The sequence below is a fragment of the Diplotaxodon limnothrissa genome, linkage group LG6 (genome assembly GCF_057381915.1).
Source record: "Diplotaxodon limnothrissa isolate DT_005_m linkage group LG6, D_limnothrissa_male_GT1.1, whole genome shotgun sequence".
Lineage (NCBI taxonomy): Eukaryota > Metazoa > Chordata > Actinopteri > Cichliformes > Cichlidae > Diplotaxodon > Diplotaxodon limnothrissa.
The window spans coordinates 30312633-30326266 of record NC_140601.1 but is presented as its reverse complement, the minus strand read 5'-3'; the positions used below and the strand labels follow the sequence as shown (position 1 = coordinate 30326266).

The 13634-nt window shown below is 40.2% G+C and overlaps 1 protein-coding gene across 1 annotated transcript in view; it reads left to right on the top strand.

Annotated features, from left to right (window-relative positions):
- The window catches only part of LOC146630837 (nucleosome-remodeling factor subunit BPTF-like), a 57925-nt gene that overhangs the window by 3637 nt on the left and 40654 nt on the right, over positions 1–13634 (top strand). The window contains exons 2-8 of the mRNA XM_085354982.1: positions 627–1449; positions 8108–8159; positions 8380–8548; positions 10661–10921; positions 11378–11575; positions 12575–12763; positions 12972–13147. Of these exons, the coding sequence (XP_085211108.1) occupies positions 627–1449; positions 8108–8159; positions 8380–8548; positions 10661–10921; positions 11378–11575; positions 12575–12763; positions 12972–13147 (1868 nt within the window). The remainder of the gene's footprint in view (positions 1–626; positions 1450–8107; positions 8160–8379; positions 8549–10660; positions 10922–11377; positions 11576–12574; positions 12764–12971; positions 13148–13634) is intronic.

Genomic DNA, 13634 nt, shown 5'->3' with positions numbered 1-13634 from the left:
ACACATTTCCTCAACAGTAACAAAAGCAGGCTTATAAATCAACTTGGAGCATTTAGTGTGTTTATCCTAAGACAAGGATATTTTTGTCAGCCTTTAAGATCACTTCCCCAGCTCTTCACACTTGGTTACAAATAGCCCAGCTCACATCCATACTAGCTTGTGATTCCTCAAAATTCCTCACATCTCCTGTTTCTATTTGTAAGGGGAGGGTGCAAAGTTCTATTACTGTTGTGTTATTGCATCCGTTTTTTTTATTAGAGGAGATTATTGGGCTTGGAGCTCGCCAGTTGCACTCATAGCACTTAAAAGATGCTTCTTGTGGGTTCTCCTGTAGCGGAAATTATAAGAAGGAATCTCCACAGATTGCTCTGGGTTTGCCAAGGGCATCTCTCTGTGGCTGTGTTACTGCAGACAGTTTATTCTTGCAAAATTACAGAGCAAAGTCAATAAGACCTTAAGGGTGTTGCTACATTAAGGTATAAGGATGTAATGACTAACGGTAAACTGCATACAGTGTAGCTCGTTACAGTTTGGTGTCGTGTTTGTAATGTTTTTTTTGTGATTTTGGCTTTTTCACCACATCTCTCATCTCTCCTGACTTTTTTCCCCTTTTTTTTCTTGCATAGGCCGGAAAAAGACTCGGACACTGCAACCACGGTCACCTATTCATGAGGCAAAGGACATTCCTTCCTTGGAGCTTCCCAAGTCCTCTGAGGACCTCCTTGTTCCTACCTCACAGCTCCTCAACGTGTCTGCCGTCTACGAGGTGCTCCGCAACTTTGGCACAGTTTTACGGCTCTCTCCGTTCCGTTTTGAGGATTTCTGTGCAGCTTTGGCCAGCCAAGAGCAATGCACGCTGTTGGCAGAGACCCACGTCTCCTTGCTCAAAGCTATTCTCAGAGAAGAGGACACTTCTAACACCACATTTGGTCCCACTGACGTGAAGGACTCCGTTAACTCCACTCTGTATTTTGTGGATGGTATGACTTGGCCGGAGGTGGTGCGGGCGTACTGTGAGAGTGACCCAGAGTACCGGCACATTTTACCTTTCCAGGAAAATGAGGATTACCCTTACGGACCATTGGATAGCAAAATTAAAGTTCTTCAGTTTTTGGTGGACCAGTTCCTGGCAACCAACATTGCCCGAGAGGAGCTTATGTCAGAGGGGGTGGTAGCGTACGACGACCACTGCAGGGTGTGCCATCGCCTTGGTGACCTGCTGTGCTGTGAGACATGTTCAGCTGTATACCATCTGGAGTGTGTCAAGCCGCCACTGCAGGAAGTACCAGAGGACGAGTGGCAGTGCGAGGTGTGTGTGGCACACAAGGTACCCGGTGTGGCGGACAGCATCCCAGAAGTGCAGAAGAGCAGACCATTTATTCGTCAACTACCGATTGGCTACGACCGACACCACCGTAAATACTGGTTTTTGAATCGCCGCGTTATCGTGTAAGTTCACATTGTTTCATGTTATGCTGTTGCACAGGATTGAACAGTGACACGTGGCTTCATTTTGTAAGCTGATGTACGTTGATAATATGAGATTTATTTCTTTAGTTATTTCTCAAAGTTTCCAAAAGACACAGCAGTTTTGACACAGTTTGACATTTCTTCTGAGGGGGGTTCATACATTGCGAAACTGAGACCGAAATCACGATTTCCATTTTCTTATACTGTAATACCTATCTAGAGTCAAGCAAACTCTATCGCTTAGTCAAAGCGTGCTGTTCTGGTGAAATCGGTAATTTTTCAGAAAAAACATCAGAGTAATAGAGTTTATTAATTTTTTTCATGGTCCAATAATGACCTAATAATCAGGCTTTCCATAAAATACCTTTTTAACATTTTCTTTTTTTTAATAAACCTCTCAAAAAACTGATCTGAGCTGAAACCGTGGCTCAAAACCTGAGATATGAATCATACTGTAAACTACTAATACAAAACAAAGACACAGGTGCCAGACGTTTGTGGTTTATCTCAACGAAAGAGCATTTGTTTGTTCGACTAGTGTTCTTTAAAGCACTTTAATCCACTCTAAGGCAGAGTCTCCAACTTGGTGTCGTATCAAAGTGGGAGTGTTGATGAGTGTCACAAACCATATGCACATAGACTTATAAAGAACATCACAGGGAAGCACAATATGCCCATTAATCCCTTAATGTGCTTTCTGTACAGTTTTTCTTCTTAGTACGATATGTACTCTAACTACTATGTCGTGTTTTGGGGTCTGTTTGGTTAATCACAGCCACTTATGAACAGATTGGCATCAGTGATTGACATCATCTTTGTTCCAGCCTGTAGGTGTTAATCTTTAAAAAAAAAAAGACCTGCACTATATTCAACATGCACTTAACTCGGCTGATTTAAAAACAGAATATTGTCACAAGTTTATTCCTGAGCATGACTGAGAGTATAGCATAACCACAGAATCCTTCACAAACTCTAGATCGGGGTGTCAAACATAAGGCCCGGGGGCCCTAATCGGCCCAGCAAAGACTCCAATGCGGTCCAGTGGACAGCTTTAGAAAATGTGAAGAAGTGCATAGATTTTGAACTTTTAACTCTCTAAGTTTTACAGCTTTTCCAATTGAGAAATACCCCCACCGCTCATTGCAATCAGTACTAAACCAAAGTACACGGACATTTTCTTTGAATCAATGAAAACTTTATAGTCTAAATTTATAATTGCAGGACAGTCTGAGCAATGAAATACCAGAAGCTTCTCTATAACTTTTTTTTTTTTTTTTTATAAATGTCATGTGCAATAAATTGAAGTGCTCATATAATGCTTTTTACCCTTTTTCCCCTTTGGTTAAGGGTGCTATAACTTTCTTTTGTGTCTTTGCAAAATCATTGTAGAAACTAAAACTACAAAAAGTCAGATCAAAAGAGGTTAGTCTTTCCTACAGAAGACCCTGCTTTTGAAATGGCTCGTATTGCAGTCCAGTGTTTTCTTCAGTGAGTTATCTATGTGATTATGTGCTGCATTTGCACAGTGCCTCACTTTGCATCTAGTTTAGCACAACTCACACACAGAAACAAGGCGCTTCCTCTTAGGCCCCATTTTTTAATGACTTGGTAGAGCACATTACATCTTCTGTGGTCGGCTGCAAGACAGAACACAAGAGTTTTCATGCACTTCTGGCATCCACGAAACCGAGGATCTAATGGGTAATTTTTATTTTTATGGCAATGTCTTCATATCAATAGGACATACTGGCATGTTAGGTGGCTAAGTTGGCTAGCATTAACATAACTGTTGATTACTTGCCCACAGGCAGCACCTGTGTCAAAACAATGATGCTCAGGTGCCCTTAAGGAGCCACAGAGGAAGAAGTAAGCAGGAACACGTCAACCAGAGAGCATAAAATGTCAAAGAAACTTGTAGCAACTACAGGCAAAGTAGATTAGCAACTTTTCCCAACTGCGATTAAAGCAGCCATGATAACACTGATTGCCATATGAAAGGGTGGCGAATACATTAGTAGATTATCTAGATTACCGGTACTGGAAAGTTGAGCAGGGCGATATGACCTAAGACACATAAGGCACACGGGATTATAAGGGGCACTGTCGGTTTTCAGAAAAATCAAAGAATTGATTTTAAGTGTGCCGCATTTTCCAAAAAACACGGTAATAACGACGGCCCACCAGCATGCTCTACCAAAAATAGTGCTTTGTTGTGTATCTGACGGAGGAAAGCTAAACCAGTTCCACACCACTGAGGTTGCAGCATTTTTACAAACCAGTTCTGGTTCATCTGTTTCATTCAACGATCTGCGTTCGCGCAGATGTAAACAAAGGCACTGTGCATGCGCGTTTTACCCATATTCTATGGCAGTATTTCATTTTCTTATCGTTGCCCAACATTATTACCGTGAACGGTATGGTATGGCCCAGCCCTACTGGAAAGTTCACTAATGACCCACCAAACGTGACACGATTGAAATTCTTTGTTTGTCTTTTTCAAGAGCTCTAATGAGCTAATATGAGGACAAACATATGTGCTTTATCAGTAATAAAACATGTAACCTTTTTCAGACAGAGTTAACAGCAAATAACATGTCTGAACCTGGAAATAATCTGGAAATTTTAAAAAGGTCTTCAGGTTACAACCAGGCTTTGTTCCCACTCAGTTCAGCCCAGATCAGTGTCACGGTTATGAGTACTGGTCAAATGCCTTTGATATTAACATTCAGGTTGAAACATCCAAAAAGCACAGCCAAGCATAGTCAGTTTCCAGCTGGGCGTCGTGTACCTGGAGTCGAGTGTTTTAACCGTGCATGAAACAATACATTTTTAGTCATAAGTTGTAACGGCCTTCTTTGTGAGTATTTATTACACGGCGTGCTGCGGGGAAAAGCCTGTTCTAACGTTTGAGTTTAAGGTTTATTTTTTAGCACCTGACGGCTCTTTTTTGCTTCTCATCCGTAAATACTCTGCATACTCTTTCACGTGATTCAGTTTATTTTGAAAAGTCTCAACAGGATCTTTGAGCTTTATTGTGAAAGTTTTATGTGGAAAATAAACAAGCGGAAAGGCGTTGTTGCTAACAACAAAGCATAAAAACAGTCGTTTGTCCGTCAGTAGTGTGGTTATATTAAATATAAGAGAAAGAGAGAACTTTAAGAAATTAATATAGCCACTACAGTGACCATCAGAACAATGAAAAAATATTGCCGTAAACAGTTTATTTTGCGACACCACGTAACAAACGATAGCGTAAAATGAAACGATAGATGTTTTTTATATCGTCATCCAATATATATCGTTATATCGAACAGCCCTACTGTATCATAACTTGGTTTCATTCATATGAGTACATATCTGCATGTTGGAATAGACCGGCTTTTTATTAAACCAGGCTACATCTCCATTATAGTTTTAACATAACCTTACTATCAGCAGTATTGGTCCCATATGCTAGCAACTGATATTAGTATTGAGCAGCCACAGATGGTGTGTATGTGCACCCGCTGGATCAGCAGCAGCAGACAGTGTGCAACATAAATCATAAAGGAGCGTGAATGACCTAAACAAAAGGAGATTTAGGAGTTTAGGTGGCCTGAGGTTTGTCATTGCTACATTTCACTTTTTTTGCTTCCTCTGCTCCACCCTGATCATCAAATCAGCCAACAGCAGGTGCTGAGCAACCAGTCTTTGGACTACCTTTTAAAAGCTCTGTTCACTTACAAGAAGTGCACAAGCTGTGTATGTGCAATGGGGGGAAATAAAGTTTTGTGCGCACAGATGGCCTGGAGGGATGCTGAATAGACACTACTGTTACATGGCCTGAGGCTTCACATTCCCTTGGCAGGAACTCTGTAGCTGCTGCAAAATGAAGTCAAGTGTCCATGTGAAGTGAAGTTGTTCCATTGTCATGTAAAGATTAAGATATTTCCAGTTTTGTTTTTTAAGATTTAGAGAAAGCAAAAGGATTTATAAACCTTTTATTTAAAATGAACAGATAAGCACCGTCATATCATGTCAAAGATGTACTTGAAGCAAAAAAACATGGGCTCTGCCTTTGGGGAAAAATATTAAAGTACAAAATTTCCATACAAAACATGTAATCTCTGTAATCACTTGTTATTGAGAAAGTTGTTGCTAAGAGACCTGTGAGGCCTAAGCCAGCTGTGATACTCTAGTACATGTACTGTAGCTCAAATATTAATATGCATTAATATGTGTTTGTACATCACAGTATTTCAAGGAAATTTCTGATAATATAGAAAAAAAACTGAACAGTGTTTAATCAGTGATTGCAGCTTGCATTCAGCAGCACTTATCAGGGCCAAAAAATGAGGGTATTTTCTATACGTATTTTCCAATGAGCTTCTGTCATTGATGACTGCTACCTAATTCAAAGTGTGAAGCTATTGCCACATGATGCTAGCAGCAGCATTATATCGTTAGCTTCATAGCATAATTGCCTAAGTCATTTGACTAAGTCAATGACTTAGGCAATTATGCTATGAAGCTAACGATATGGCAATGGCAGTGACACAGCAGAAATCAAATGTTAGTGCAAAAGTAGCTTAGGTGGCGTTTTATACCTTTTAATACTTAATAATTAAAGTTTTCATCAGCCTCTATTGTTTTTGTCACATAATAACATTGAATGTGAAGGATATTTTCTATTCGGGATGCTGTAATTTGTGTCTAGCTCTTTAATCAGCTGCTTTTCCACCGCGTAACCGCATCAGTAGTTTCCATCTACCGTTTGCTCGTCCTGTCACATGGAGCGCAACTAGTGAGTGCTCCAGCAACACTTGGTTGAGTCATTTGTTTACTTTTGGGTCCCTCATCACCAGCTGCTAATATCTCCTTCTTGCATGCCTTTGTAGCCTGGTTCTACTTGATGGTGTGTTTCTTGAGTTTGATGTTTCTAATTTGCAAATTTTGCAAAGCTTTGTTGGAGGATAATGAAGTTGGCCCCCTTTTTATTCAGTTGCCATCAGATGTGGACACGAGGCGCTCGCTGTCAAACACGTCTGGGTTTGTCTCCTTGTTGTGTGCACGGGGGAGCGTGAACACAGGGCATCTATATCAGTGATATCTTGATGTGACAGTTTTATATCATGTATGTAAAAAGCGTGAACACAGGGCATCTATATCGGTGATATCTTAATGTGACAGTTTTATATCATGTATGTAAAAAGTTTAGACTATTTTTTACCACAGGCAATACAATATGACACAGCCCTAATCTAATGTATATCAAATGGGCTTCCAGAATTTTATATATAGGTATACGAGTTTTATATATAGGTATACGAGATTTAATTTAAAGAATTTAAAGATTTAAAGAGTTCAGTAAATGCAGATAAGAACCAAAAACATGTCTAACAGTCCCTCTGATAGACATGTCAGACCTGTACCTGCTTATTGTTAAGGAATTTATATGTAGTTCACTTAAATAAATAAAAAAAGACTCATTTGAATCAAAACAGAAGATAAAAATAGGCTTTATCATTTCTGACAAGGCTCATTTTGTTCATTTTTTTGGTCAGTCAAGCATACACTTTGAAGATTATGCATTTATTGCTGATCATTCATTTTATAAAGTGAGTCTGACAGTACCACTAAGTCTTAAGCTGCTACGCCTCGCAGTTTTTCTTGACACCCATTAATGTGTTACTACCTTAAGTTTAATATTCAAACCACAGTGGCAGGGACATGTGCAACCTAACAAGAGGGCCACTGTGCAAAGATCATTTCCAGAATCCAGGTAAAAATTCTAATCCTTGGTTTAAATCACAGTTCTCTCCAAAGACTTAGGTGGACATGATTGGCTGTGCGTGTGGTTGCCTGGATACAAAGCATGTCACTTTAACTTAAAACTGCATCCTGCTTTGCACTCTGAAAGGTGTGACTGGAAGCGGCGATGCATATCTCTGCTCTTTTGATTCTCCTTTCAGGATGTCGGTCTGCTCGCTGCTAGTTTTAATCTCTCATGTTGTCTTCACTCTTCAAAGTTACGAAAAACTTCACAGCCAATTATCTTTTTGCTTAGTTCACACAGTTAGTAAAGTTTTGACAGCGATGGTATTTATTTATTTTATGTTGAAAGTTTAATTACTCTGAACATCACTGACGAGATAAGGTGGCCCATGACAGAAAGCCTCCGTCCTCTACTGTGAAAGCTAGCGTCACAATCATAGCTACATTTGTCTGAATGAGCCAAAGCTGCAGTCAGGTCCTCAAGTTATCTTTCTAAATGCAGAGCTACAATAGAGCCGCAGCGTTGGGTGTGCCAACTCACACTGTGGTCACCACCAGCAGTCGTTTGCGACATAATATATCATGCCGCGCTGCAAACGCTGTATGTCACTTTGCATGTTTTGCACAGCCTGTTTTATGGATCTGAGGAAATGGAAGCGTAACCACACTCTTCAGGGACCTTGTACAGTTCGATATGAAAAATAAAATGAAAAGAATAAATCTCCTGACAAGGAAAAACACAAGCCAAATTAAATCACATAAAGTCCAACAAAGGAATACAGACAGCAGAGTCTGTATTATTTAGAGCATGTCTGCCAGCAACTCTTCCTTCTTCCCCTTAATTCTTTCTTTTTTTATCTAATTTCCCATGTCTCCCCTACAGTGAAGAGGATGGTGAGCTGGAGGACAAAGCCATCTGGTACTACAGCACCAAGGTAATGTGCCTCATCTTTTCTTGTTGCCTCTGTTGTAGGCTCTTCACCAAATCACATTTAATCATTTTGGATCATCTCTTTTATTATAAACCTTCTTTCTAATGAAATGCTTCCAGGCATTCCCTCTTCTTTTCTTTTTTTTGGCAGTAAGCCTGTCATAACTTTGAGCTCATGAAGTGGAGTGATCATTTACTGAATGCTCCCTGAACATCTCTCTCAGGTGCAGCTAGCTGAGCTGATAGATAGCTTGGATAAGGAGTATTGGGAGGCTGACCTGTATGCAGCCCTTCAGGAAATAAGGGACGAAGTGCACACGCATATGGACATCACCGAGGACCTAACCAACAAGGCCCGTGGCAGCAACAAATGTTTCCTCACTGCTGCAAATGGTAAAGAGATTATCATTTTTTCTCCTCCTCATAAAATAGGCTCTGACAGTCTCAGATACTCTCTGTTGCTGAGTTTAATCATGCTTGAAAGGAGAATGATCTCTTTTAAACTCAAAGTAATTTTTTCCCCTTTCTCTTCCTGCCTCTCTTTCCTCATTCCTGCCTGCGTTCTCGCCAGTACTCATGAATGCCACCCAGTCATAGATGGCTTGGCCATAGGAATCAACTCAGCTATTATGTAACGTTACGCTGGTCCCAGTCTGGAGCATGTCCAGCACTTGAGCTTCTCTCTCTCCTTATCCCTTTCTTTCTGCCTATAGAGTATCTCCCAGTGTCTTTTGTTTGTTTCAGGGCGTTTTGTGTGTCTGAAAATTAAGAGCGTTTGACCACATATCAGCTCATTTATTATAGCATTTTGTTTGCTCTGCAGTGGAAGTTGGTAAGAATAATACACTGGAAAATATATGCTAGATTAGTCTTGCATTAGTCATGGTTCATAATGATCTTTTCTCTGTTTTCTTTACACTGGGTTTTCTTCTGCCTTAAAACAGCCACTTCAGCTCCTTTAACTTTAAGGCCAACTTTCCTCTGATTGGCTGCTCCTTGTAAACAGAGGGTTTGAATTAAAATTTAAATCTAGTTTATGTATTGCTACATAACTCTCTTATGTTTTGGATTACAGATATTTAAGTCTTAATGTGATAATACGCAGTACAGAATTGGCATACCTTTGTCTTCTCCCCTCTACAAGTTTCATATCTGGTTGGGAGGTGGAGACACGACATTTGTCAGCAGCTCTGGCATTTTCAAAGCAGTTCTGTTTAAACAAAAAAGAAATTTTAGGACAGAAAAGAAACAAAAATATGGAGTTAAAAGAATAATTGTAATTCCCTTTTTGTGTGTGTCAATAAAGGCATTTCCTCAGTGTTTGCATGGTCTTCTGTTTGGACTGCTTGGAGCAAGATTTCCCAATTTGGGTAAAATGAGAATAAACACAAATGGCAGATAATGATGTGCAAGATGACACACATGCGTTCACAAAGAGTTGATGTACTAAACAAATATCAAATTGGCCACAAAATCTTCCATCAAAGCCTACAAGCTACCTCTGCAAACATAGATTTGTCAGCGTCAGCAATAAAAACAGATGTCAGTCATTTGCATTTTTGATGTTTCTTTTCCCTTGACCTGTTTTTTATGTTTTGTTTTGCTTTTGTCTTGCTGCACTGGGATTTTAGCCCTTGTTTTTTATCAGAATTGTAGTGTTTTGGAGAGATGGCAGCCTCACCTGAACAGTCTTTCTACTGCTTTGTTTGAATTCTCCCTGGCTATTGATGCAGTAGGACAATGTATGAATCAATAGTCGTGCCATCCAGTTTTTTTTTTTTATTACTTTTGCTGTATTTCAGTTACAGCAGCACAGGGAGAGGTTTTACGTTGACCAGTTTTACATTCACCTGTCGTCAGACCACCAAAGATTCCTGTTTCTAAAGCACCCTTCCAGGATTTTAAATACCCAGCATGCCCTACCCGGCAATGTCACTCTTGCTGTGTGCGCCAGCACTGGACTAGTTGACCTAAAATTGACCCTTACTAGAATCTAGCTCTATTGGGCTGCTTCTCAGCAAATTCTTCCCAGTTTAACACAAGTGATTATATAGATATTGTACGTGCTACTTATCGAAATCATAAACAGTCTAACGCTTCCACCATTCATAACATCAGGAATCCATTGAAAGGCAGTTCTCTTTTCTCCTAGTTTATGTTTAAAAATAAAGTCCAATCTTGTCATATAATGTACTCACATGGCTCATTTTTCATTATCATTGCTATTATTTCAGTCATCATTTCTATCAATCCATCTACTACTTGTTGATTTACTCTAATAATTAAATAAAAAAGTCTTCATCAGTTTTCTTATGGACATTTAGATGATCATATACTGAGAACATCTCAACCACCAACATAAACATACGAAGAGCAAATGTGTTTTAACTCTTTTTTTTTTTTTTTCCCCAGTCCTTCAAATTTTCTTGTACCTTCTCTTGGCTCAGCCCTGAATTTGACTTTTTCTTTCGTTTATTTCACTTTACGTCTTCCTCTTTTATCCAGAGGAGATCCTGGAACGATTGCGGGCTAAGAAGGAGGAGGAGCTGGAAGAGGTGAAGAGACGGGCTGCTGAGGAGGCCCTGAAAGCGCAGATGGAGAAGGAGAAAAGAGAGGTGGATGTGGAGAAGGGAGACGAAGATGTCAAGTTGAAGGATGAAGGACAGCAGGAGGCCAAGATAAAGGAAGCGGCAAAGGAAGAGGGGGAGCAGCGGACAAAAGAAGAAGAAGCTACAAAGAAAAAAGTGGATGGTGCGAAAGCTGGAGGTAATTATGTTTCTTAATTTTTTTTTAAAACCCATAAAAATATGACCAAATATATGCTACAAAGTAATAATCATAGGAAAACAAAACATGTATGCAGCCGTCTTATTCTGCTTTTGAGCCTTGAACAAACGACATCACTGCAATCCTGTGATTAGTTATTGATTGATGAATCAATTTCACACGTGTTTGACCTATTAAAATGCTGTGAGCATTTCAAGACAAGCCACAGGCTGGCAATCACAAAAGGACATATGCCTATTCACATCAACGTCTTGTTGGGACTATGCTGCCCTCTGTGATAAAGAGGCATTTAAAAAGAGCAATAGCACTTTTATTGCACGTACTCTAAGAAAGACAATACACAAACGTGCCCAATCATCACTTCCCCTCTCCAGTGTCTCCAAGTAACCAATGCATTATCAACATATTTACAATGTTGCTGCTGTTCATCTGTAGTCGGTGAAGCTCCTCCCACTGGCCAAGAAGGCAATAGTAGCATCTCAGATGGATCCCTGCTTCCAGCAACCTCTTCTCCAACGCAAACGGTCACTGCAAGCTCTAGTGTGGCCGCCGAGGCTCCGAAGCCTCCGGCCTCGACCGCAGAGGCTCTGACGGAGGCGTGTTCCCATATGGAGGTCTCTAACAGCAATGAAGGTAGATAGATAATATTTAAGGGAGAAATTGCCCTCGTTAAGCTGCTTTTGGAGATCTGCTTCCCTGCTACAGTTTGCAACTTCACGGGACTGAGTGATGAATCTCATTTTCATTCCAACATTTATTCCCAGTGCTTTGGTGTTCCTCTTTGCATGTTGCTCTCATTCCGTCTACTGGCTTTTGTGTTCAGTGGTGTAGTTACTTCTTGAATATTGGCTTTTGTCTTGAAACTGTTCCAGTCATTTCGTGCTTTAACTCAGTTCCTCACACTTGCTTTCTTTAAAGAGCTAAGAAGCTGGTTGTGTTGTGTTGATTTGCAATCACATTGCATTGTCTCTGCAATCAGCACGACTAGAAACGCTCCTTTAACAGCTAGAGGCAGCATTCACATTGTCTGGTTCTTCAAAAAGCTTTTCTTTGGCTGCTTATTTGTAATTGCTTGTTTGCAACTGCTGCCTTTGATTAGACATTGCTCTGTTTATTAATTGCTTTTGTTGGGTTGATAGCTCAGTTACGATGTGCATATACTTCTCCAGAAAACTGACTCATCTTCATCATTGATGTCATGTGTGCACAAGCCTCATTGTTGAGCGTTTCTTTCTCTGGACTAGTAGCCTTTAACTTTCAAGTGACCAATCGCTACACCTGAAGTGTTTATGTGCTGCATGCATTAGGCATGGCTTATCAGCAGAGGGAGCCACAGCCCCAACATTTTTCAGAATGGTCAGAAGAAAGTTCCTGTCTTTACTGAAACTGAAAGATTTTTTTTAAACCTATATATTAACCCTTCACTTTTTGACCAAGTTTTTAAAGGCTTGGTATTCATTTTTCTAATTTACAATATGTGCTGTTTACTTTTGTGTTGTTGGGTTAAACGATCCATGAAATGTGTCTCGGATTGTTACCCACGGAATAGCACAGTTGAGTCACATTACTCTTAATTAACCTGTCAGCTCTGTATATGATTAAATTTACATTTATTGTATTTTGCCTGTTCAGCAGAAAACCCGCCATCAAATTCTGTTCCTGTCAGTGGCGATGGCATCCCCAGCCTAAGCCAGCCTCCCCACCCCATTGAGGAAAACAGTAACAGCAGTACTGGAGCTGGTGTCCCTCCGAGGTGTCCTGAACCCCCAGACTTGGCTGACAAGTCCTCCCAGTCATCCCTGGCGAGCCTTGATGATGCAGGTCTGACAAAACAGCGTTATGTGACTACATTATACTGAATGATGCTATATTATACTACCTCATTATACTACCTCAGAAGATAAACGATCCCAGAAGAAGCTGTTCACTATGTCTTACTAATCCCCACCACACTGTATATTACTGAGTTTATTACTGAGCTGTGTATCACTCCCTCTGCATCTGAGTGAATTGGACATTGCATTACCAGGGGACGGTAAAGACTCCACCAACGGTGAGGGGACAGGTCCCGGTGCTAAGAAGTCATCAGCAACTCGCATGGTGACCCGGCTGAGAAACCCGGACAGCAAGCTGAGCCAGCTGAAAAACCAACAGGTCGCAGCTGCTGTTCATGAAGCCAATAAAGGCTTCAAGGAGGGCAGAGAGGTAAGAAACCACCAATGGATTTGGGCTTTTAGACTATACATGAAAAATTGGTGCCAACTTCCTAACATGGGCGTTCAGACCGGCATTTAGATTCATGACGTTACAAGGAACACAAGGATTCCCACAGATTCTTTCAAAAAAGTCTTAAACAGTGTTTTTTTTTTCCTTAAAAGTATTATTTTTATTTGCGATACTTTGATGCTTATAACTAAGATATATTCTAATGCTTTATCCAACAAATCATATTGTCTATTTTTTTTTTTTATTGCTGGCTGTAAAATTACAGTCAGCAATAGTAAATGTAAGAGAAAAGGGAGGAGGAGCTTGTTTAAGGATATAATGAAAGGTTCAGGGAATGCTTCGTTATTGCTGGTAATAATTTTACTGTGACTTGGAAAATGCACAGAGACAACATTGGTATTGAAAATAAACATACATTATCATCTTCACCTGAACCACCTACTGTAACGCTGGATATTACGATATA